The sequence below is a fragment of the Onychostoma macrolepis genome, chromosome 11 (assembly GCF_012432095.1).
Source record: "Onychostoma macrolepis isolate SWU-2019 chromosome 11, ASM1243209v1, whole genome shotgun sequence".
Lineage (NCBI taxonomy): Eukaryota > Metazoa > Chordata > Actinopteri > Cypriniformes > Cyprinidae > Onychostoma > Onychostoma macrolepis.
The window spans coordinates 7758073-7783653 of NC_081165.1; the positions used below are offsets into that span (position 1 = coordinate 7758073).

Genomic DNA, 25581 nt, shown 5'->3' on the forward strand with positions numbered 1-25581 from the left:
CAGACGTGCTGCTGCATTCTGGATCATTTGCAGTGGCTTGACTGAATTGGTAGGAAGGCCGGCCAGTAGAGAATTGCAGTAGTCCAGTCTTGATATGACCAGAGCTTGGACTAGAAGCTGAGAGGCATGCTCAGACAGGAAAGGTCTGATTCTCCTGATATTGTAGAGCACATACCTGCATGTTTGAGTGGTTGCTGCGATGTGAGAGGTGAATTTCAGCTGTTCGTCAAACATCATCCCCAGGTTCCTTGCAGACTTGGGTGTTATAATTGAGGATCCGAGCTGAGTAATCACAGACTAATCATGGCATTAAAGTCATTAAAGACATCAAAGTAATTTTGTATTGCACAACAACATTTTGTTTTGTATTTGTCTACTTGTAGATTAGAGAGGTTTATATAAATGTGCTGTTCGTATGTAAAGTTACTAAGTTAAAAATGAAAATGCAATCTCTTTCTTTCTGTGTGTCTGTGTGTGTGAGAGAGAGGGAGCTTGCTGCTACATTACCTTAATGCCAGATGGGAGGTTTAGTGCCTCTTTAATGCCTTTTGTATTTGCACTCTTCATAAAAATGTGAAACATGAATACCCACAAATTTACTGTAAGTAACATTTCTACATACAAGTCAGCATTTAATTGTTTAAAAAACAAGTTGAGTTTGGTACAGTACAATATTTGTCTCCTATACTGTTCTTTATATTTCTATAAAAAATTAAGACTGTCCCCTATTAGTTGGAAACCCTAGCTTTCTATAGAACATACAGTAGTGCCACAATAAAGAAACCTATATTTCTTACACCTATATTCTTACTTGCTTTCTCTGTTTAGATTGGCCAGTTGCAATCTGACTGCTGAGTGTTGTGAAGTTGTGTCTTCATGTCTACAATCCTCAAACTCTCTGAGAGAGCTGGACCTGAGTAACAATGATCTGAAGGATTCAGGAGTGAAGCTGATCTCTGATGCTCTCAAGAGTCACAACTGTCAACTACACACACTGAGGTGTTTATCTCTATATACTGATTTCTGTACTGAAGAAACATTTGAGTATTATAAAAATGGACAAAGATACAATCAAGAGTGCGTTGACATGTTGATGTGTGCATTTGTAGGTTATCTGGTTGTATGGTGACAGATGAAGGATGTTGTTGTTTGGCTTCAGCTCTGAGTTCAAACCTGTCACACCTGAGAGAGCTTGACCTGAGCTACAATCACCCAGAACACTCAGCACTTCAGCTGCTCTCTGATAGACTCAATGATCCAAACAACACACTCAACAAACTCAAGTATGAACACACAACACTAATACAAAGAATTCAGACATTAATTGTATGTCAGAGGAGCAGAATATGACATCAAGTTTGTGTGTTTTATGTGTGTGGGTAGTGTGGATCATGGAGAAGAGTTCAGAATTACAGCAGGACCACGCAAGTGTAAGTCTACACACACACACACACACACACACACACACACACACACACACACACGTGTTTGTTTTTATGCATTGTGGGGTCTTTCCATTGACGTAATGATTATTATACTGTACAAACTGTATATTCTATCAAACTAGTTCTTTCCCAACACCAGAGACACAAGTCGTTCTTTCAAACAAGCGTTTATTTCTTAAACTTGTAGTGTCTATGCCATAAGAACTGTAAATGAACACAGGTATAAATACATCTGCAAAGCATACAACATAATATAGAAATAGATCAGAGACAAGATGTTGCTTTCATCACGTTGAATATACAGTACATGACAAATACCTCATTCACTGCTTTGTTCTGAAAGAGTTCTTCAATCTATCCGTTGTTTTTAGGCAGCAATAATAAACCTAAATGTACAATTTTAGCAGAGCCTCACAAGGCATCCGCTTCTCTTCAGTCGACTATGTAGTTCATCAGTTCCCCTCAATATGATGCATTCTTGATCTATGCATTTAAAGTGAAACAGTACATGTACAATACGTGTGTCAGTCTTGTGTCCCCGTGTCCAGTGTTTTTCTTCCCATTGTGCCTTCCATGTCCAGGCGATTGATATGCCACGTGAGATGGCGATCACTCCACAGACCGCGAGCAGGGTGGCCACTCATGACCGCTCCCCAACCAGTGAGGGACGCGTCCGTTGCTAGCGTCACATGGCGACAAGGAGCTCCCAACACCGGGCCCTGATACAAGAACCAAGGCTTCCTCCACATGTCTAAGGCACATAGGCATCGCCTCGGGGAAAACCCCTTGGTCTTGAGCCACCACTGTAGGGGTCTCATGTACAGCAGGCCAATAGGTATCACGTTGGACGCAGCTGCCATCAGACCCAGCAGTCTCTGAAACTGCTTCACAGTGAGTGACCGGCCTTCTTTCACCCTCGCGACTGCGGTGAGGATCGACTTGATCCGAGCAGGTGTTATACGAGCCTGCATCGTGAGCGAATCCCACACTATGCCCAGAAAAGTGTTTCTCTGAGCCGGAGAAAGCACACTTTTCTTGGCGTTCAGTCTTAACCGTAATTGAGTATGCGGATGCACTGCATCCACACACTTCGTGAAAGTGTGGGATGAGAGTGCTAGGCCAAACGGAAGAACCCAATACTGGTAAGCTTCGCCCCTGAAAGCAAATCTCAGGAAGTTCCTCTGAGTGGGAAGGATGGAGACATGGAAGTATGTGTCCTTTAGATAGATCGTGACAAACCAGTCCTCGGACCTGATCTAAGACCTGTTTGAGTATCAGCATCTTGAACTTCAGTCACATGACTGAGCGGTTCAACTGACGCAGATCTAAAATCGGACACAACCCCTCATACTTCTTTGGAACTATGAAGTACCGGCTGTAGAACCCGGACTCTCTTTCGTGGCGAGGGACCACCTCAATGGCCTCCTTCCTCAAGAGAGTGTCTACTTCTTGTTCCATTACCAGAGCCTGCTAATGTATAACAATAACACAATAACCCCGTTGAATCGATGCGGTGGAGAACCGAACTGGATTCTGCCCTGGAGCACCAGGGTTGGCAGACCGACCTCCTGAGGGCACTGGCAAGGAACAGGCACCGGGAACCGCGGCGAAAACCATCCCATCCAGCGGGGGCTACCCTCATAAGCCCTGGGCCATGGGCGTCAGGACTTCTTCAAGGCCTGAAGCATGGCTCGCAGGTCTGTCTTCGGCTTAGAAGGCCTCTAGAAGGGCAGGCCTCTTGCCACCTCGGTCCCGACTCGGAGAAGCGCGAGTGGCGACGCTCTGTCTCTGTGCCTCCCTTTACAAGGAGCTTGCACGCGGTTGGGGCTGCTCCCGTCCAGCAGCTGCCTGAGCTGGAGGGCGACGAGGCAAGAACCGCTGGAACTCCAGTCGCCGAACAGACCAAGAGGCCCAAGCGGGGCGTCCAGTAGTAAGACCCTGTCCTTCTCTCTGATGTCGGACAGGGTCAACCACAGATGCTTCTCCGCTGCCACCAGGGCTGCCACAGACCGCCCAATGCCACGTGCAGTCTCCTTGGTGGCGCGGAGAGCCAAATCAGCGGTTCGCATGAGCTCCGTGATGTCATCACCAATATGGTGTACAGACATGCACCAGCCTGACCTGCCGCCGCCTACCCCTTGCCTACCAGTGTTGAGGTTGTATGCAACGGCTTGGAAGGCAAGGACGGAGCCTTTAGAGATGACGCAGCATCGGGGGACAGATAGCTCACGAGCGTCTGTTCCACCCGAGGCATCGTTCTATAACCGCAATCATTCATTCCCCCCACATTAGCGTAATAATCTGAAGAGGGGATGAAGATGTGGGCCGAAAAGGGTCTTGCCCACGATCTCGACAACTCGTTGTGGAGATCGGGGAAGAACGGCAGGCTCCGTGTTGGAGGTGATCGCTTCACTCGCAGAAAGCGTTCATTCAGTCTGCTTGTCTGCAGCTCAGCTTGCTCCTCGGTTGGCCACTCGATTTTTAACTTGGCCACAGCACGAGTCATCACCTCTAACAGCTCCTCATACTGGGGCGACTGAGGGGGCGGAGCCTCGGCGCTCTCACATTCACCCTCCTCGGAGAATGAAAGGCGAAACGTCAAGCCCACTCCCCGGGGAGAAGTAACCGGAAAAAAAATCGCAATGCGGACAGCCGGCACCCTCAAGTGCCGAATGTGCATGCTCCGCTCCCAAGCAGAACGCACACAAGCTGTGTGTGTCACCTGCAGTGATGTAACGCTTGCAGGGAGGAACAGGTACTGCGAGCTGCTCTCGCCCTTATCGCGTAGATATCTTTTAGACATACTTCTTAGCTCGTATGCAAATGATATCAGGGAGCCTATAATAGTGAGGATAAACAACACTAAATAAGACTCACAACAGATAATATCAGACAGATACACACAGAGCGCTTTGCTGAATGACAAAAAGCTGATGCATCACACGTCGCACATGCTTTTATACCAGCTGGTCATTACATCACCCCGCCCGTGATGTCTCACCCATCATTTGGACTGCATTACTCATGCTGAAGGCGTTCCGAAAGCATCTTACGACGCAGCTCGAGTTCCTTATGAGGAACTTATGAGTATACTTGCTGTATAAAACTACTAAACTAGTAGTTTCCTGAGACTGTACTTAAAAGTAGGGATGCACGATATTATCGGACTGATATCGGAATCGGCCGATAATGGCTTTAAATGTAAATATCGGCATTGGCCCGATATGAAAAATTATGCCGATATGTCTTGCCGATAAGTGGAATACGTAAACTCACATGTGCTCAAGGTGTGCTAGTGATTAGATCACGTCAGCAGTGTGGCTCATTCTTAAAGCAAAGTTTTGTCTGAATGATGATTAGATTCACTCTTTTGGATTGCTGCATTTAATCTGTGAAAGCATGTACAGAATGACGCGTTTGGTGTGTGATAGAGTAAACAGTAATAGCACCTGCAGCGGCAGCCTCCCCCGGGTCCTAACACCTGTTCGGTAAGGAGTTTTAATCTGTAGGGGGCGCTGTTGGCCTACTTCCAATTAAATTAAAAGTAAAATAGCCTACACAAATAACATTTGTGACCCTGGACCACAAAACCAGTCATGAGGGTAAATGTTTCGAAATTGAGATTTGAATAAATAAGCTTTCCATTGATGTATGTGTTGCGGTCCTACTCGCCCCGCTCTAAGCGGGATTTGAACCGTGGTCTCCGGCATGGGAGGCGGGTGCTCTAACAAGGAGGCTAAAGGCCACAGTCAGTAGAGCACCACTTGAGATCTGGGAGTGAGGTTTTACCTGTACAGCACTTACCCGCTGTTTTGGGGGCCTGGAGAAGTTTTGACATGCCCTGACATTTGTGCTTTTTTCAGTTTCTTATAAATATAAATATATAAATGGCTAAAGTCTAATAACACTGTAAACAGCACAAACTGAGCTACAATAATATGTTAGCAGCATTTATGTACATGACTGTGTTTTTGAGAAAGAAACTTTATGCGTGGTTAGTGAAAAACTAAAATTTTGAATTCACTGAAATAAGGCCATAAAACACATACAGAACATTTGTTCACAACACTTTTGAGAACTGGATCTTGTACCCTAGTGTTTTTGCTTCAAAATGATATGAAAATCATCTTGGTTACTTGCTCACAGAAAACAATATATTGATTTAAATTTTCTAAGACACTTTTTGAGTAGAAAGGGTCTATGCGAGAAGGCGTCAACCTTCACATTCACACCTGAGGAGACAAAGGCCCGCATAATGAGCTGCATAATGAGCTTCATAATGAGCCATTCAAGGCAGGTATGTGACTGAGGGAAGAGTTACAAGAAACAATGAGGACAAAATAAATGTATATAATTTTTGTTTGCAGTTTATTAAGAATATATTTAGCTATCACACAAAATAACTTGAGATTCACTTGCGAGTGCAATTAAATAGTTTATTAGGAACAATCAAAGCTGACTTTTTAGCATCATTACTCCAGTCACATGATCCTTCAGAAATCATTCTAATATTCTGATTTGCTGCTCAAAAAACATTTATTATTATTATTATTATTATTGTTGAAAAGAGCTGAGGTTTTTCAGGTTTTTTTTTGATGAAAAGAAAGTTCAGAAGAACAGCATCGTTTGTAACATGATAAATGTTTTTATCATCACTTTTGTGCTAAATAAAAGTTTCAATTTCTGTATATACTGACTCCAAGCTTTTGAATGGTATAGTGTATATTGTTACACTTGGAGTAAAACTGAAGTAATGATGCTGAAAATGTAGCTTTGATCAAAGAAATAAATTACATTTTAAAATATATTCAAATAGAAAGCAGATTCAGATTCTGTCCAACAAGTGAAAGTAAATCAGACCTGATATTTATGTGTTTTACGGTTCCATGGATTCAAGAAGAAAAAAACATAATCAGTAGTCAAGGATCTTGTTTTACCATAGAATATCAGTGTAGTTGAACATCTGATGTTGGTACAGCGCTCTCAGAGGAAAACAGTTTGAAGAAAGTCATCAGGATTCATCTGTGGTGCAGGTATCTGATTCAATAAAATACAAACAACCAAAAAATAAAAATAAATAAATTTGTGAGCATGTTAATATCAGGAGCATCAGTATATATATATACAGTGTTGGGCAGTAACTAGTTACTAGTAATTTAGTTACTGTAATAATATTACTTTTTGCAGTAACTAGTAGTGTAACTAATTACTAATAAGATTTCAGTAATAATATTACAGTTACTTTCCATAAAACAGCTTAGTTACTTATTACTTTTGATGCCTCAACCCCGCTGATTTAAAATCTAACAATCAAATAATTCCTAGATTTATTTTCATAATTTTCATGACTCGCACATGCATGTGATGTCCCCAGTGCAGCAGGCAAGCTTGGAATATGGAAAAGCTTACATTCAGCAGATAGAAATTTTGCATTATATTGATTTTGTCAGGAAAAAAAGATCTGTTGTGTAAGTTGTGGCTTTACTTTACTCTGGCATTACATCTCTCTGATCGGCATGTTGTACATTATATTTATACAATTAAAAATATTGTTGGACAATTAAACAGTTTCTTACAAACTCATGTGATTTGGTAAAATACATAACGAAATTTAATCGCATATGGGTAACGGAAAAATTACTTCAAGCTACACATGACAATTAATGAGATGAATACAACACTTGAATGTCACAATCAATCACTATTGAGTGTTTGTAATAACTTCTGACTGCGATCCAATGTGGATTTTGGTCAAATGATGAGGCAGAAATATGTTGTTAGTAACATTCTAGAAGAATTTTATGTGTAAGATACACAGTTACAACTTCTGTGGGGCGTGAAGAAAAAGTAATGTAACTAGTAGTGTAACTAATTACTGTTGCCAGAAAGTAATAAGTCAAGTAACAATATTACTTTTGAAAGGAGTAACTAGTAATGAGTAATATATTACATTCTTTGAGTAACTAGCCCAACACTGTGTGTGTATATATATATATATATATATATATATATATATATATATATAGGTTTTGTAGCCATAGACTCACGCATGCCTTGTACTATCGAGAAAAAAAAGAAAATACATTTTATGTCTGAGAAACTAATCATTATTTGTTAGCACGTTATTCAAATTTTAGCCTATTTTTGAACAGAGTAGGCTAGGCTATTAACAATAAACATGTTCTAAACATACTTAGGCTCGTAGCATTGATCATGTTACAGTAGCCTATACGTTCATATTACTTTTATTGTTTTATATAGAGCATGAAAACATCATCGCACCGTAAGAAATTTAAATACAATGAATTGCCTTTCATATTCAAAATGTTTTACTCGATTTCAAACATTGTAGTCAGGAATTATAGTTTGGGAAAAACCCAACTATGATAGCCTAGTATGTATGATTTTATAGTAGCCTATGATATGATTCTGCAGCCATAGTCTCACAAATGCTTTGTACTATAAAAGGACGTAGCCTACTTTGTACAATAAAAAAAGGATATTTTATATCTGAGAAACTAATTGTTATTGTTTAGCACGCTATTAAAATATATTTGTGAACAGAGTATTAATAATAAACATGGTCTAAACATTCTTAGACGCGTAGCATTCATCATGTTGTAGTTTGAGAAAAACCCAACTAACTGCTAGTAAATGTGTTCAAGTTTATGTCACAATAACACGTTAACTAATGCAAAAAGAAACATTACTTACTCATCAGACTGATCTCCTCTACTGGATGAAATCTTGTTCTTCTTTTGAGGGAAATCCTGCCTTTACGCAGCACGTCGTCTTACAGAAACGAACAGTAGCCGCAATGAATGATCTCCTCACTCTTTGTTTGTGTTGGGCATTTACACGTGCGCGTGTCTCACGTGGATATTTACATATGAACGGCGCAAGCCGCAAGGGGGCGGGATTGCATTAGAGAAAATGAGTTAGACGGGAAAGATTGAACATCGTGTTGGTTTCATAAGGATTACTTCATCACAGAATATTTGTTTTTGACTTACTTAAAAGTAGACACTTCAAGCTTTCTGTAGATATAACTCCCATGTCTCTGTGTTCTTCACATCTTAACTGCCTTACAGGCCCTCTGATAGCAATGAACGTTCTATACGAATTCATGAAGGCATCTGTTACAGGTCAAGAAGGCTTTAACTGCTGTAAATTATTACGCTAGTTCAGGGTGTCACTTTTCTGAAGCTTGATTCTTTTAATGTCTTCAGAGAAGGCATCTTCTTGCACCAGCTTAATAATGATGATTTCCACTACCCTTATTTCTTCTAGACTAGTAGTTTTGTTCATTCTTTCCTGAACTCACCTGAACTCTCTAATGAACCTCTTGTGCCTGGCAACAGCTCTTACTACTCTAGACCAGTCAGAAAATTTAGTTAAGCGGTTTACCATTGGATTCACTACCTTTGTCTTGGCTGTGAAAACTTGGGCCTTCCGAAGCTCAGGGTCGGTCATTTCTATTTAAGGCCAAAGTTGGAGCAGCTGGGGGATGACATTGCTCCAAACAGATGTCATGTCAAGTCAAGTCACCTTTATTTATATAGCGCTTTTAACAATACAGATTGTGTCAAAGCACTTAACAGTATCAAATTGGAGGATAGAGTGTCAGTAATGTATAATGATAAGATTAAACACTCAATTTTCTCAATTTTCAGTTAAAGGCATTTCATTATTGAATTCAGAGATGTCATTGTCTGGCTCAGTTTAGTTTAAATAGTATCTGTGCAATCAAATCGATGATAATCGCTAGAAATTAAGATGTACCTTCATCCAATACACAGAGGGCTTGGAATCCAAAGTGCCTCCGTCCCACCAGAGAAATATTAGATACTCTTGGTGTTCCTTTGCAATGTGAAATTGATTCATTCATTCAGCGTTGCACATTATGGTGGTGTGGAACATACCAGGCTGGTTGGATATCAAGTTCATGAGGTGGAACTCTCTCAGGATCTCCTCAAGTAATTATTATGTTCATGAAGTTGACATAATTATTGTGATATTGTTGTCTCATTTCAGGCGTTGCTCTAATTAATAAAGTCTATGGACCACCGATTGCTAATTGTCTGGGAGATTAGGTTTGTCTGTCTTGAAAGAAAGTGGAAGCGTATAGTGGCCATTTTCCTTTTGCCTTATACCTTCTTTTACCTTAGACAAGAAAAGAATGTCTTCCTGAGAAAATGGGTTATCGTCTCTGCTATGATCAATGAAGTCGGATTCGAGAGCTTAATGTCTGTTGGAATAATTTCCTTGAGATGAGTTCTGCACAGAAAGTGCACTTCTCTTTTCAGGTTGATACAACAGACTTTACATCAGGCATAACTTGTCACACTAAGGTTATGTGGCTGATTCCAATTGCATCAGAGTAATTATTAGCTAGGTATGAACAGCCGACCATGCTCCAGCCAAAATCTGTTGCGCATATGGCTGATTTTTCCTCCCCAGACATGATCTCCTTGGGAAGAAGGGCTTTCTGGCAGTTGTAGCCAATTAAAAGGCCTACCTCACAATGATGTAATTTTGTCTGACAACTGTTTCAGATGAGGCTATTTATGAGCTGTTTCTGAAGTTTGGATATGTGGCCTATTCACAGGAACGAACTCTCGTGTAAAGAGTGAAAGTGAAGTGACCCATACTCGGAATTTGTGCTCTGCATTTAACCCATCCAAAGTGCACACACACCCAGAGCAGTGGGCAGCCATTTATGGTGCAGCACCCAGGGAGCAGTTGGGGGTTCGGTGCCTTGCTCAAGGGCACCTCAGTTGTGGTATTGAGGGTGGAGAGAGCACTGTACAATCATTCCCCCCACCTACAATTCCTGCCGGCCCCAGACTCAAAGTAAGCATGTAGGATGTCTTTTCTGACACCTTTCGCATGTGCTCCTGTTATCACATCTTCTTGAATGATGACCAGCCTGCAAACACCTAAATCAAAGCTTCTCCCAATGTCTTCTCGCCAAACCTATTACACTTGGCTAAGTCATTAAGAACTAAGTCCTGTTCTTTTACAAAAGGGGCATGGTGAGGTACTGCTCTGTGTTGTGTTTGTGTACAGTGTCTTTGTTTGAATAGGTTGGTTTGCCAAATGTTTTGGTTTCATGCTTTCGACACCTTTGAGCGCCTGTGGCGAAGATATAGGATTGCAAGCGAGATCCACTTCCTTTGACAGGAAGTCTACAAACTCTTTGAATTGTGGATAATCAGTTTTTGTTTGTCTGGCTTCCATCACCTTACAGTTCCATTGGGCCAATGAGCAATATGGCAGCCTCATCAGGATTTTTTTTATTCTCGATGCAATCATTATGAATTTCCAATGTCTTAAGGAGGGGCATTGCAGTTGCACAGCTCTTGAGGAAATCTGTAAACTCCCGTAGTTCACAACCAACTTTAGAGCTTATCTTTGGTCATCCTTGCTGCTTGTCTTTGATGAACTTCCTTATTATGAATGGGTCTCCAAGTCCTTGTTCCAACAGCTGCTAGGCAGAGTCATATGTCGCTTCGGTCCCTAGCAGACAGAATCCCTCAACAGTTTTGCCTGCTTTCAACCTCTAGCCTTTGAAATTCTGCTATTTTCCTCTCCTGTTTCTCTAACACAGCCAAAACTTCCTGAGATGAAGCCACTTTAGCCACAGACTCATTTCTTTTTGCAGAGTGAAACTAGAGTGAGCTGAACTACATTTTGATCGGTGGGACAATAATCTTGATACAGAGCTTGTTGAAGCTATGATTGATCCCACATCAGGCCAAGGGCCAAGGTTCTTTCTCCTCATCTGGTGCACATCCTTCAAGGTGTCTTTGTGCTCTTTGAATAATAAATTCTGAAAGCGATATGCAAGTGTTAACTCTGCGTAACAGATCTGTTTCAGGAGTTTGCACTCGACGTAACTCTTCACAGACAACCTTTACTTCAGAATAGGCATTTTCTATGTTCTCAATTAGCTCATTTAATTAATCTTGGAAGGTCTCATCAGACAATATTTCCTTGCTTATTCTCACATTAGACTTCCACTTCTCATAAATGATTCTGTATTGCCTCTGAAGAGCTTTTATCCTTTCTTCTTGAAGTTGTCTTCCCTTTTCAGTTAGGGTTCAAGTTTTCTCACTTCACAGCTTTTCTACTTCTGCAGATTTGGGGTTTGTAACTTCAGGCTGAGCAGGTGATTTAGTATTTTCTTGGCAAATAAGATTAATGCATAAAATAATGTATAGAGTGGAATGCATGAATGTAGCCACTAAGACTAAGGGTGAATCCCATTTCTCTGTCTTACCCCTTACCCTTAGTTTTGCGCGTTCACGTGAGAGTAAGGGCTATCCCAATTCTCATTTTGATCGAGGGTAGGGCTAAGGAAGGGTAGGTACCCTTAAAACCAAGCATTTTCGAGCTTACTTGAAACCAAGGGTACCCAGAACACACTGCGCAACCGCAACAATGGCGGCCAGATCATCAAGTATTCAAGTATTTTCAGCTTAAATAATTTATTTAAAAATTACGACAGTATTGTTTTGTGCTCTAGACAGTCCTGTACATACAGTGGGGCAAAAAAGTATTTAGTCAGCCACCAATTGTGCAAGTTCTCCCACTTAAAAAGATGAGAGAGGCCTGTAATTTTCATCATAGGTATACCTCAACTATGAGAGACAATATGAAAAAAAACAAATCCAGAAAATCACATTGTAGGATTTTTAAAGAATTTATTTGCAAATTATGGTGGAAAATAAGTATTTGGTCAATAACAAAATTTCATCTCAATAGTTTGTTATATACCCTTTGTTGGCAATGACAGAGGTCAAACGTTTTCTGTAAGTCTTCACAAGGTTTTCACACACTGTTGCTGGTATTTTGGCCCATTCCTCCATGCAGATCTCCTCTAGAGCAGTAATGTTTTGGGGCTGTCGCTGGGCAACACGGACTTTCAACTTTTGATGGGGTTGAGATCTGGAGACTGGCTAGGCCACTCCAGGACCTTGAAATGCTTCTTACGAAGCCACTCCTTCATTGCCCGGGCGGTGTGTTTGGGATCATTGTCATGCTGAAAGACCCAGCCACGTTTCATCTTCAATGCCCTTGTTGATGGAAGGAGGTTTTCACAAGTCTCACAATACATGGCCCCATTCATTCTTTCGTTTACACGGATCAGTCGTCCTGGTCCCTTTGCAGAAAAACAGCCCCAAAGCATGATGTTTCCACCCCCATGCTTCACAGTAGGTATGGTGTTCTTTGGATGCAACTCAGCATTCTTTCTCCTCCAAACACGACAAGTTGAGTTTTTACCAAAAAGTAAAAACTCAACTTTCAATCCTCTTCTGGATCATCCAAATGCTCTCTAGCAAACTTCAGATGGGCCTGGACATGTACTGGCTTAAGCAGGGGGACACGTCTGGAACTGCAGGATTTGAGTCCCTGGCGGCGTAGTGTGTTACTGATGGTAGCTTTGTTACTTTGGTCCCAGCTCTCTGCAGGTCATTCACTAGGTCCCCCCGTGTGGTTCTGGGATTTTTGCTCACAGTTCTTGTGATCATTTTGACCCCACGGGGTGAGATCTTGCGTGGAGCCCCAGATCGAGGGAGATTATCAGTGGTCTTGTATGTCTTCCATTTTCTAATAATTGCTCCCACAGTTGATTTTTTTCACACCAAGCTGGTAACCTATTGCAGATTCAGTCTTCCCAGCCTGGTGCAGGTCTACAATTTTGTTTCTGTGTCCTTTGACAGCTCTTTGGTCTTGGCCATGGTGGAATTTGGAGTTGGACTGTTTGAGGTTGTGGACAGGTGTCTTTTATACTGATAACGAGTTCAAACCGATACCATTAATACAGGTAACGAGTGGAGGACAGAGGAGCCTCTTAAAGAAGAAGTTACAGGTCTGTGAGAGCCAGAAATCTTGCTTGTTTGTAGGTGACCAAATACTTATTTTACCGAGGAATTTACCAATTAATTATTTAAAAATTCTACAATGTGATTTTCTGGATTTTTTTTTCTCATTTTGTCTCTCATAGTTGAGGTATACCTATGATGAAAATTACAGGCCTCTTTCATCTTTTTAAGTGGGAGAACTTGCACAATTGGTGGCTGACTAAATACTTTTTTGCCCCACTGTATATATTTGCAACCATGTTCTTAATTGAAACGTTTTAAAAAATCGCTAGTTTGCTACACTAACGTTACATTGCTGATTTGCACAACAGTCCCGCAGACTAGCCTTGAATGGACTCCATGCATGTCTACAGTTTTAACAAGTTTGTAAAACGATCCAAAGTTTGTGATCAACACTTGTCGGCTCTGGTGATGTAGCAGCCAGCTAGCGACGGTGTATGACGACGTAACCGTAACCAAGTGGTGTCTCATTTCATAGTCAAGTCAAGTCAAGTTACCTTTATTTATATAGCGCTTTTAACAATACAGATTGTGTCAAAGCACTTAACAGTATCAAATTGGAGGATAGAGTGTCAGTAATGTATAATGATAAGATTAAACACTCAATTTTCAATTTTCAGTTAAAGGCATTTCATTATTGAATTCAGAGATGTCATTGTCTAGCTCAGTTTAGTTTAAATATTATCTGCGCAATCAAATCGGCGATAAACGCTAGAAATTAAGTGTCCCCAACTGAGCAAGCCAGAGGCGACAGCGCAAGGAACCAAAACTCCTCTGTGACAGAATGGAGAAAACCTTGGGAGAAACCAGGCTCAGTCGGGGCCAGTTCTCCTCTGACCAGACGAAACCCGCAGTTCAAAAGTTTATATTTCTATTTGAATTTTGTTGTAATTTCTAACAATAATAGTATTATGTAGTTATTTATTTTATTATATTTTAGTTATATTTTTTTAGTTTTATTGTATTCAATCGAGGTTTTCACTGGGGATATGTCTCTGGGGCTCATCTGGGGGTCATCTGGGTGTCCTGGTCTCCGCTGACGATCAGGGCTGTAGACATCATCTCTTGGTGCTGATCCACCATCTGACCGGATACGGACTGAGAAACAGAATAGGAAAGAAACAGACAAATATTAGCGTAGATGCCATTCTACTTACGATGTAACGAGTACATTGTGTGTTATGGGGAGTGTTCCCGGTTCCGGTTGATCTAATTAATGCAGCCTAACAATCCTTTAACGGATTTGAATAATTGAAGCGTATTAGTGTGTTATGTGTAAGCCAGGCTAAAGAGATGGGTCTTTAATCTAGATTTAAACTAGAACAGTGTTAGGTAGATTGTTCCAGAGTTTGGGTGCTAAATAGGAATAGGATCTGCCGCCCGCAGTCGATTTTGATATTCTAGGTATTATCAAACGGCCAGAGTTTTGAGAACGCATTGGACGTGGAGGACTATAATGTGATAAGAGCTCGCTCAAGTACTGAGGAGCTAAACCATTCAGGGCTTTATAAGTAATTAACAAGATTTTAAAATCTATCCGATGTTTGATAGGGAGCCAATGCAGTGTTGACAGAACCGAGCTAATATGGTCATATTTCCTGGTTCTAGTAAGGACTCTAGCTGCTGCATTTTGACTAACTGTAGTTTGTTGATCAAGCGCAGAACAACCACCCAATAAAGCATTACAATAGTCTAACCTTGAGGTCATAAACGCATGAATTAACATTTCTGCATTTGACGTTGAGAGCATTGGTCGCAATTTAGATATGCTTTTGAGATGAAAAATGCAGTTTTACAGATGCTAGAAACATGGCTTTCAAATGAAAGATTGCTATCAAACAGCACACCTAGGTTCCTGACTGATGAAGAAGAATTGACAGAGCAGCCATCAAGTGTTAGATAATGTTCTAAGTTATTACATGTGGGGTTTTTAGGTCCGATAATTAACACCTCTGTTTTTTCAGAATTTAGCAGTAAAAAATTACTCGTCATCCAGTTTTTTATATCGACTATGCATTCCGTTAGTTTCTCAATTTGGTGTGTTTCACCAGGCCGCGAAGAAATATAGAGCTGAGTATCATCAGCATAACAGTGAAAGCTAACACCATGTCTCCTGATAATATCTCCCAAGGGTAACATGTAAAGCGTGAAAAGTAACGGCCCTAGTACTGAGCCTTGAGGTACTCCATACTGCACTTGTGATCGATATGATACCTCTTCATTCACTGCTACGAACTGATGGCGGTCAGATAAGTACGATTTGAACCATGCTAAGGCGCTTCCACTAATGCCAACAAAGTTTTCTAGTCTATTCAAAAGAACGTTGTGGTCGATAGTGTCGAACGCAGCGCTAAGATCTAGTAGAACTAATAAAGAGATACAACCATGATCAGATGATAGAAGCAGGTCATTTGTAACTCTAATGAGAGCAGTCTCAGTACTATGATACGATCTAAATCCTGACTGGAATTCCTCACAGATATCATTTTTCTCTAGGAAGGAATATAATTGTGAGGATACTACCTTAGATAGGATGAGGATACTACTATCATAGGGGTATGTTTTCACCCCTAGCGCTTACCACTCGGTTTCGAGGGACAAGGGCTAGGGGTAAGACGAAGGGGTAGGGGAAGGGGAAGCGGTAAGACAGAGAAATGGGATTCACCCTAAATTATGCTTGCAAGGCTATGTGTAAATGGAAACTAAAATGGGCCTAAATGTGAATAGTCAGAAGAGGGGATGAACTATGTTAATTCTATAATAACTGTAAGACTTAACACAGACTTAAATATTTCATTCAACCCTGTATCAACACTTAAACTTGTATAAACCTTAAACCGACTTCAATTTTAAAACAAGAAATTAAGCGTATAGCATTAGTTCTGGCAATTCACGTGTGTCAAGCTTGCATCAGCTGACTCTCAGCTGATCACATGTACCTATAGGAATATGACACCTATCATGGCATTCCTATATAAGCTCTATTCAGTATTATTCAGGAGCTTTTTTGCTTGCTCAGGAGCAGTGGTGGAAAGAGTACTAAGAAATTGTACTTAAGTAAAAGTACTGAAAAATAATATGACTCAAGTAAGAGTAAAAAAGTAGTTTGCTGAAAAACTACTCAAGTTACTGCATTACAAAGTACTTTAGTATTATTTTTCTATTTTTAATCAAAATGAGATAAAGTGAGCATTATGGAGTAGGGTTAACCCTAACACTCATGTACTGTAATGTCTGTTTCACAAGTGAGACCCAGGAAATCCCTTATTGTTATGGCAACAACGAGACTTGAGGCGTGCGGATCCATCTGCAGGATTTTATTCAAAGACATGGTCACAAATATAGGCAGGGTCGAAACAGGCAATGGCAAACAGGTATGGCATGGGCAAGACACAGAGCGTGGGTCTTCGATCAGCGAACAATATCCAACAGGGCAAGGCAGAGAGAGATAATCTAGGTACACGGGCAATAGTCCAAGCGAGGTGCAAACAGAGTCCGAATGGTAGGGCAAGGGTTAATCCAAAAAACACAGGCAGGAATGAGGGAACAGGAAACAAGGCAACACGAAATGCCAAACTAACTAGAACAAGAGACTAGACTCAGTAAAGCAGCTATCACTGATGAGTGATAAACGCAGAACAATACTGGTGATAAAACAGACACAGAATGGCATGGTAAGGCAGCTAGCGCTTGAAGAGAGCTATACGCATTTCAATACTTGGCCATCTGTGCAAGTAAGTCCATGGTGTATGTAAGCTGTGTGATCAGTGCAATCAGCTGAGTGAGTGTGTGTGTGTGTGTGTGTGTGTGAAGGGCAGGATTAATTAAGCCCCCCCCCAAAGAGCGGCTTCCAGACCCTCCTAGACAATCCAGGAGGGTGGTGGAGTGGAGGCGGAACAGTGGGAGGACAGAAGACCCCCACAGCGGAGCAGAAGACCACCAGACCAGAGCAGGAGGAACTATGGACCATGGCAGGGACTGGGGCCTAGAGAGAGCAGAGACAGACAACACAGGCAGTGTATTCACTGGGGGCTCCGGGACTGAGGCAGGGAACACAAAAAAATCATCAATAGGTTCACTGAGTAGGACTGGACAGAACGACAGTTCATAAACAAATGCATTGACTGGGGCAGGACTGATAGGTAACTCAAAATCTGGGGCATAGACAGACACAGAAGCAGATAGTTTAGTGACAGAAATGTGCAAAACAGACAGTTCAAAAACAGACTCCTTGAGGGTAACTGGGCTGACAGACATTTACTGGAACTGGACAGGAAGACAGTTTAAGACTTGACTTACTGACAGTGGCTGGACAGACAGGCAGTTCAAAATTAGACTCATTAGGGGAAATGGGACAGACAGACAATTCAAAACCTGATTCAGAACAGGACGAGAGTTCACAGACGGCCTCCTTGGCCGTGATAGGACAGGGCAAAAGTTCAGTGACGGCCTCCTTAGCCGTGACAGGACAGGGAAAAAGTTCAGTGACGGCCTCCTTAGCCATGAAAGGACAGGGCAAAAGTTCTGTGTCGGCCTACTTAGCCGGGACAGGACAGGGCAAAAGTTCAGTGTCGGCCTCCTCAGCCGTGACAGGACAGAGCAAGGATTCGCAGACGGCCTTCATGGCAGTAACAGCACAGGACAAGAATTCATAGGCTGATACCACTGACACCTCTGGAGGTTCTGCAGCAGATGCTGCCACCTCTGGAAGTTCTACAGCAGTACCATCAGGAAACAGGGGGAGCTCAGCAACAGCTCCTCTGACCGCTACATGACAGGCTGTAAGTGTATTGTTGGGCGCCACCACCTCGCAGGGAGCTGAAGCAAACACCGCTGCTTCGAAAGGTTCTGCAGCATGCACCGCCACCTCTGGAGAGACTGCAGCGGCCTCCATTGCTTCGGGGAACACAGTAGCGGGCGCCACTACCTCAAGAGGTTCTGCAGCATCAGCTGACCTCTGGAGACATCATAGTGGAAGCGGTTTGGGGATACCAGCTGCGCGTGCAGACACCAGCAGTGCATCCCTCACACTAGATATCAGACTAGGATTACGAGGAACTGACCTTGAATATCTGGATGTGTCAGCGGAGACGTGACGAGACTCTGGAAGGTCAGCGGAGGCGTGACGTGACTTTGGAAGGTCAGCGGAGACGTGACGTGACTCTGGACGATCAGCTGTGACGTGATGAGACTTGTGATGATCAACTGTGATTTGACTCGGCTCGTGAAGATCAGCTGTGACTTGACTCGGCTCGTGAAGATCAGCGGTGACTTGACTCGGCTCGTGAAGATCAGCTGTGACTTGACTGGACTCACGAAGATCAGCTGTGACATAACGGGGTGCTGTTGTGTCCGCCATTTTGCGATCAGGTTCTGTTGTTGCCGCCATTTCGTGAGCGTGATCTAGTGCGGCCGTCATGTCACGAATGAGTGCGGCGTCGCATTCCTCTTCCGCGACACCCACAGTAAACAAAGAGCTAACAGACAGTAAAGCAAAGTCCATAAAATTTCTTAAAGACAAACGGGGACCCTCACGAATTAGTCATGATTTGAGCAGCTGGTTAATGCCCTCGCAAAAGAAGTCTATGAGCACACAGTCCGGCAGATTTACATTTACATTTTACATTTATGCATTTAGCAGATGCTTTTATCCAAAGCGACTTACATTGCATTCAAGTTACAGTTTTTTTTTACATTTTATCAGCTCTTGCTTTCCCTGGGAATCAAACCCATGATCTTGGCGTTGCTAGCGCCATGCTCTACTATTTGAGCTACAGGAAAGCAGCTCAGAAAAATAGGCGAGATCTAAATACTCTTGTACATAATCCTCGAGCGATCACAATCCCTGCTCGAGGGTTAATAACAGTCTTGCAGTGTCCATACCTGGCCAATATCCACATAAAAAGCCGCTGGATCCTTGTGTGGCCGAGTATTCTGTTACGGGGCTGACGAGACGTGACACGTGCAGATCCATTTGCAGGCTTTTATTTAAAGACATGGTCATAAAAACAGGCAGGGTCGAACAATGGCAAACAGGTACAACATAGGCAAGACAAAGAGTAATCCTAGGGCAAGCGTGGGTCTACGATCGGCGAACAATATCCAATGGGGCAAGGCAGAGAGATAATCCAGGTATACGAGCTATAATCCAAGAGAGGTGCAAACAGAGTCCGAACGGCAAAGCAAAGGGTTAATCCAGGAAACACGGGCAGGAATCAAAACACAAGAAATCAGGCAAGGCAAGGCAAGGCAAGGCAAGGCTATGACAACTAAGAGGGCTCCGTAGAGTAGCTATCGCTAGGATAAACGCTATACAGTACCCGGCGATCTGACTGAGGAAATCCATGGCTTAAATAAGGGGTGCAATGGGAATCAGCTGTGGGATCAGAACCAGGTGTAAGCATGTGATTGGCTGCAGCTGCGTGTAATGAGTGTAATGGATTGTGGGAACTGAAGTACAGTGTAAGTGTAACAGTCAATCTGATAAATGAGCGACCTCTTATGGAGAGTGAGCAGAAGGGCAGGCACAGGATTTGTAACACTCATGACTGCTAGTTGACATGTAGTTGCAGAGTTAGTTATCAACAGCTGTCTAAAGGGTGCCATCAAAAAAAATCAAACTGATATTATAAAAAAAAAAAGTGTCATATTACACATTCATTTCATCTGATATCTGATCTTATGGCTGTTTGAGAGAAAAAAATATATATATATTATTGTTATTATTATTACTTATAAGTGGTCTTTGTCTGCTTTAAAGTAACATAAGTAACGTGGCAAGATATGAGACATAATACATTATAACTGAGAAATATAATCCATTGTAACTTAAGCAGATGGATCGTGTTCATTGTGTTATAAATCCTCATACTCTTAAAAGCTATAACCACATATAAGTAATTATTATAATACATTAACCCTCTGAGGGCTTGAGGGTGATATAGGCAGATTTAATTTCTAGGGTGAACTATTCCTTTAAGTGCTCTGCCTCAAGCATCAAGTTAAGCGTCTGGGGTCTGATTTTGGGGGCCTGGAGAAGTTTTGACATGCCCTAACATTTGTGCTTTTTTCAGTTGCTTATAAACATAAATGGCTAAAGTCTAATAACACTGTAATCAGCACAAACTGGGCTACAATAATAGCTACAATAATATGTTAGCAGCATTTATGTACATGATTGTGGTTTTGAGAAAGCAACGTTTATGCGTGGTTAGTGAAAAACAAAAATTTTTAAGGTCACTGAAATAAGGCCATAAAAAAACATACAGAACATTTGTTCACAAGACTTTTGAGAACTGGATCTTGTAGCCTGGAGTTTTTGCTTCAAAATGATGTGAAAATCATCTTTTACTCACTCACAGAAAACAATATATTGATTTAAATTTTTGTAAGTCACTTTTTGAGTAGAAAAGGTCTATGCGAGAGGGCGTGAACTATCTTGGATAATGCTGTGACTCACACCTGAGAAGACAAAGGCCCACATAATGAGCTGCATAATGAGCCATTCCGACAGGTATGTGACTGAGAGGGAATTTCTACAAGAAAGAATGTGAGGAAAAAAGAAATGTATTTCTTTATTGTTTGCAATTTATTTTAGAATATATTTAACTATCATGCAAAATAACTTGAGATTCACTTGCGAGTGCAGTTAAACAGTTTATTAGGAACAAACCAACAAACAACACAAGAGTCAAGATGTTGTGGGTGCAATATCCAAAAATATCCAAAACAGTGGCAGGAAATTGAATGCAGGACAACGGGAGACAGCAGAAACTGCATGAGAAAATAAATGGACATGAGTACCACAATGATCTGATAAAGACAGAGCAAACAGTGACTATATATATATATATATATATATATATATATATATATATATATATTTATATATATATATTTGTGTTGAAATAGTGAATACACACTTACTCTATAAGATTCTGAATGGAGATGAAAACTGAACGAGACCTGTGTCCCCTTCCTGTGTGAGATGCGGTGAAGGCGAGAGTGGTGTATTCACAGTCCTAAAATAATGTTGTAAACAATTGTTAGCATTTATTATTCAACTTACCTTAGTATATGCATGCTTGATGAGAAAATAGAATGCCAATAACAAAGAAACTGTATTGTAACACTATCAACCACAAATAATATTATCATAGGCATAACAAAAGTACAATTTCTATAAACCCATACAGGAAGATTCATAGAGCAGATATTCGCGAAAACAAGCTTAGCTGGTTATATTCCTTATTAAAAATAACCATGGTTTTACTAATTAAACACCATAGAAATGGTAGTCTATTCAATCTGCCAAAAACATATAGCCTACCACACTTTTACTATAGTAAAACCATGGTTAATTTTTGTAAGGGATATCATAGTATAATATCATATTTATGTTTATATAGCATAGTTTATAGGTGTTCCCGCTTATTACAACATTTAAAACTAAAAGTAGCCGGTAAGACATATTTCATATTTCAACCAATTTTACTCTGAATACCGACTGATTTTAGTCTGGAAATATAACCCTAACCAAAAATATGTAGCATTTTATAAATAGCTGAGCAACATCCAAAGTGCTTATTCACCCGTGTAGCGTGCATCATCCAAATGCACAGAAAAAGTAAGTAAATTCTATGATGAAGCTTGTCATTTATGCCATTTCTCGGGGGTGTGTACGTGACCTGGCTCACCTCAGTTCATTTCCATATGAACAGCGTGCTCAGTGGGAGGCGGGATCACATTAGCTATAATGAGTTGATGCAGGAGAATCCGTACCACTCCTTACTTTCATACGTTTTACATGAAAAGAGATTTTCAATTTGAATTGGTTTATTTAAAAAAATAGATATTTAAAGCTTTCTACACATATTTCTCATGTATTTGAGACAAGTATTCGCGGAGATTCATGTTGTTTTATTTACGTGTCTGTGAAGAGAGGTGACAGAGACAGAGCCAGCAGAGAACGCACCCTGTTTATTTCCTTTATTTTAGAAAAGCACATTGTTTTGTTGTTATTATGACTATACAGAAATAAAAGTAGACCCTTTGCAGTTTCAAACGATACCTTATTCTTATCTGTACGATCAAAACTGACGGAGCATTTTTAGTTCTTTTTGCGGTCATGAAGAAAATATGAGACAGACCGCACTGGTGCGGGCTTCGACCACAGGGGGTTAAAATTGTTATGAATATTCATGAGATGATACAACATATTATAAAGTTATTTATAATGCATTATGCATTCATTATAATGCCTTAAGAATACCTTTATAATGTATTATAAATACAGGCTTCATAGAAGGTGTTACCGATCTTTTTTATTGCATCGCCCTTTTTCTAAGTCAAAATCACTTCTCACGCCACTTTAACTGCCTGGGGTCAGCAAAGACACAGGTGGGAGCACTTGCATATTTTCCAATGACAGAGAAATGAACTTAAAATGCTCTGTCACTTTTGATCGGACACATAAAAGTAATACATCACTTGAAGGGTCTACTTTTATTTGTCTATGCTCACCATATCAACATAACTTTGTGCTTTTGTAAAATATAGAAAATAAACAGGGTGCACTCTCAGTCTACACTGTCTCTGCGAACTGCTTTTAGAAACGCGTCAATAAAATGAACATATATATATATATACACATATACACTGTCACCATGTCTTTGTCCGATCAATGTGTTACTCACGTCCATTTGTTTTCTCGTGCAGTTTCTGCTGTCTCCCATTTTCCTGCGTTCAAGTTTCCTGCCACTGTTTTGGATATTGCAGCCACGATGTCTTGACTTTTGTGGTGTTTATTTGTTTGTTTGTTCCTAATAAACTGTTTAACTGCACTCGCAATTTGGGGAACACATGAAGCGATTCATCTTGAAGAGGCAATCCGACAAATGAAGTGCTTGTAACACCAAGTCTCAGGCATTGTTTAAATAAGTACAAGCTAGCAAGGGAAGGAATAAATAAGGAGAAAGAGTTTTTTTTTTTTTTTTTTTTTATGTGTAGGTTGAAGTTAAGTAGTGTCGAAAGAGATGAGTTTTCAGCTGTTGCTTGAAGATTGACAGGGATCCAGTACTCCGAATATGGGTGGGAAGATCATTCCACCAGCCAGGAATGGTGAACGAGAATGTTCTGGAGAGTGATTTTGAGCCTCTTTGTGATGGTACCACGAGGCGTCGCTCACTAGCAGATCTCAGACTTCTGGAGGGGATGTAGATTCTTAATAGTGAGTGCATGTAGGCGGGTGCTGAGCCTGTGGTTGTTCTATGAGCAAGCATCAGTGTCTTGAACTTGATGCGAGCTGCGATTGGTAGCCAATGCAATGAGATAAAGAGAGGTGTAACATGGGCTCTTTTGGGTTCCTTGAAGACCAGTCGTGCCGCCGCATTCTGAATCATTTGTAGAGGTTTGACTGTGTTTGATGGAAGTCCAGCCAGAAGAGCAATGCAGTAGTCCAGCCTAGAAATGACAAGGGCCTGGACAAGAAGTTGTGCAACATGCTCCGTCAGAAAGGGCCTGATCTTTCTGATGTTGTGTAGTGCAAACCTGCAAGATCGAGCAGTCTTTGCAATGTGGTCTTTGAAGGTCAGCTGGTCATCAAAGATTACACCAAGATTTCTGACCGAAGTTCAGAATCAGAATCAGAATCAGAATTAGCTTTATTCGCCAGGTGTGCGCAAACACACGAGGAATTTGTTGTGGTTTTAAGGTGCTCCTGGTACATACATACATACATACATACATACATAAATACACATCTGACATGAGAACAGAAAAAAAACATTTAAATAGTAAGACTTAACAATGGATGATAATCATAATAATAATAAGTATGAATCTGGAACAGTAGATTTATGTACAGATTTGTGCATTATTTACTCTATATACAGCTGTATAGATAAACATATGTATGTGTATTTACATTATACTTGAGAGGGAGGCAATAATTAAAGATGGAGAATGAATTCCAGAATGAATTACAGAACACAGGTAATGATCCACGTGTTAGCTATTTAAGCTGGAGATGGCATGGGGGAAAAAACTGTTTTTATGCCTAGATGTTCTAGTGCACAGAGATCTGTAGCGTCTGCCTGAAGGGAGAAGTGCAAACAGGTTGTGTCCGGGGTGAGAGGGGTCTTTGATGATGTTACCTGCCCGTTTCTTCACTCTGGAGTTGTACAAGTCCTGAAGGCTGGGCAGGTGCACACCAATGATCTTTTCTGCTGTCCTAACAGTCCGTTGAAGTCTTCTTAAATCTGATTTGCTGGCTGACCCAAACCAGACAGTTATGGAGGAGCACAGAACCGACTCAATAACAGCTGAATAAAACTGTTTCAGCAGCTCCTGTGGCAGGTTGAACTTTTTCAGCTGACGAAGGAAGTACAACCTCTGCTGGGCCTTTTTCACGATGGAGTCAATGTGATTGTCCCACTTCAGGTCCTGAGAGATGGTGGTGCCCAGGAACCTGAATGACTCCACTGCAGCCACAGTGCTGTTCATGATGGTGAGTGGGGGGAGAGGAGGGGGGTTTCTCCTGAAGTCCACTATCATCTCCACAGTTTTGAGCGTGTTCAGCTCCAGGTTGTTGTGACTGCACCAGACAGCCAGCTGCTCAACCTCTTGTCTGTAAGCAGACTCGTCGCCGTCCTGGATGAGGCCGATGACTGTGGTGTCGTCTGCAAACTTCAGGAGTTTGACAGAGGGGTCTTTAGAGGTGCAGTCATTTGTGTAGAGGGAGAAGAGTAGTGGGGAGAGAACGCAGCCCTGAGGAGCTCCAGTGCTGATGGTGCGGGTGCTGGATGTGTGTTTTCCCAGCCTCACTAGCTGCTGCCTGTCTGTCAGGAAGCTGGTGATCCACTGACAGATGGAGGTGGGCACAGAGAGCTGAGTCAGCTTGTTCTGAAGGGTGTCTGGGATGATGGTGTTGAAAGCGGAGCTGAAGTCCACAAACAAGATCCTTGCATAAGTCCCTGGTTTGTCCAGATGTTGCAGGATGTAGTGCAGTCCCATATTAACTGCATCATCCACAGATCTGTTTGCTCGGTAAGCAAACTGTAGGGGGTCCAGCAAGGGTCCAGTAATGTCCTTCATGTGGGCTAACACCAGTCTCTCAAATGACTTCATGACCACAGACGTTAAGGCAACAGGTCTGTAGTCATTAAGTCCTGTGATTTTTGGTTTCTTGGGTACAGGGATGATGGTGGAACATTTGAAGCAGGAGGGGACTTCACACAGCTCCAGTGATC

At 41.5% G+C, this 25581-nt stretch overlaps 1 protein-coding gene across 1 annotated transcript in view; it reads left to right on the top strand.

The window, feature by feature from the left end:
• LOC131549240 (NACHT, LRR and PYD domains-containing protein 3-like) overlaps positions 1–25581 on the top strand; it is a 97420-nt gene that overhangs the window by 64752 nt on the left and 7087 nt on the right. Inside the window, exons 6-8 of the mRNA XM_058791240.1 lie at positions 829–999; positions 1110–1283; positions 1384–1430. Of these exons, the coding sequence (XP_058647223.1) occupies positions 829–999; positions 1110–1283; positions 1384–1430 (392 nt within the window). The remainder of the gene's footprint in view (positions 1–828; positions 1000–1109; positions 1284–1383; positions 1431–25581) is intronic.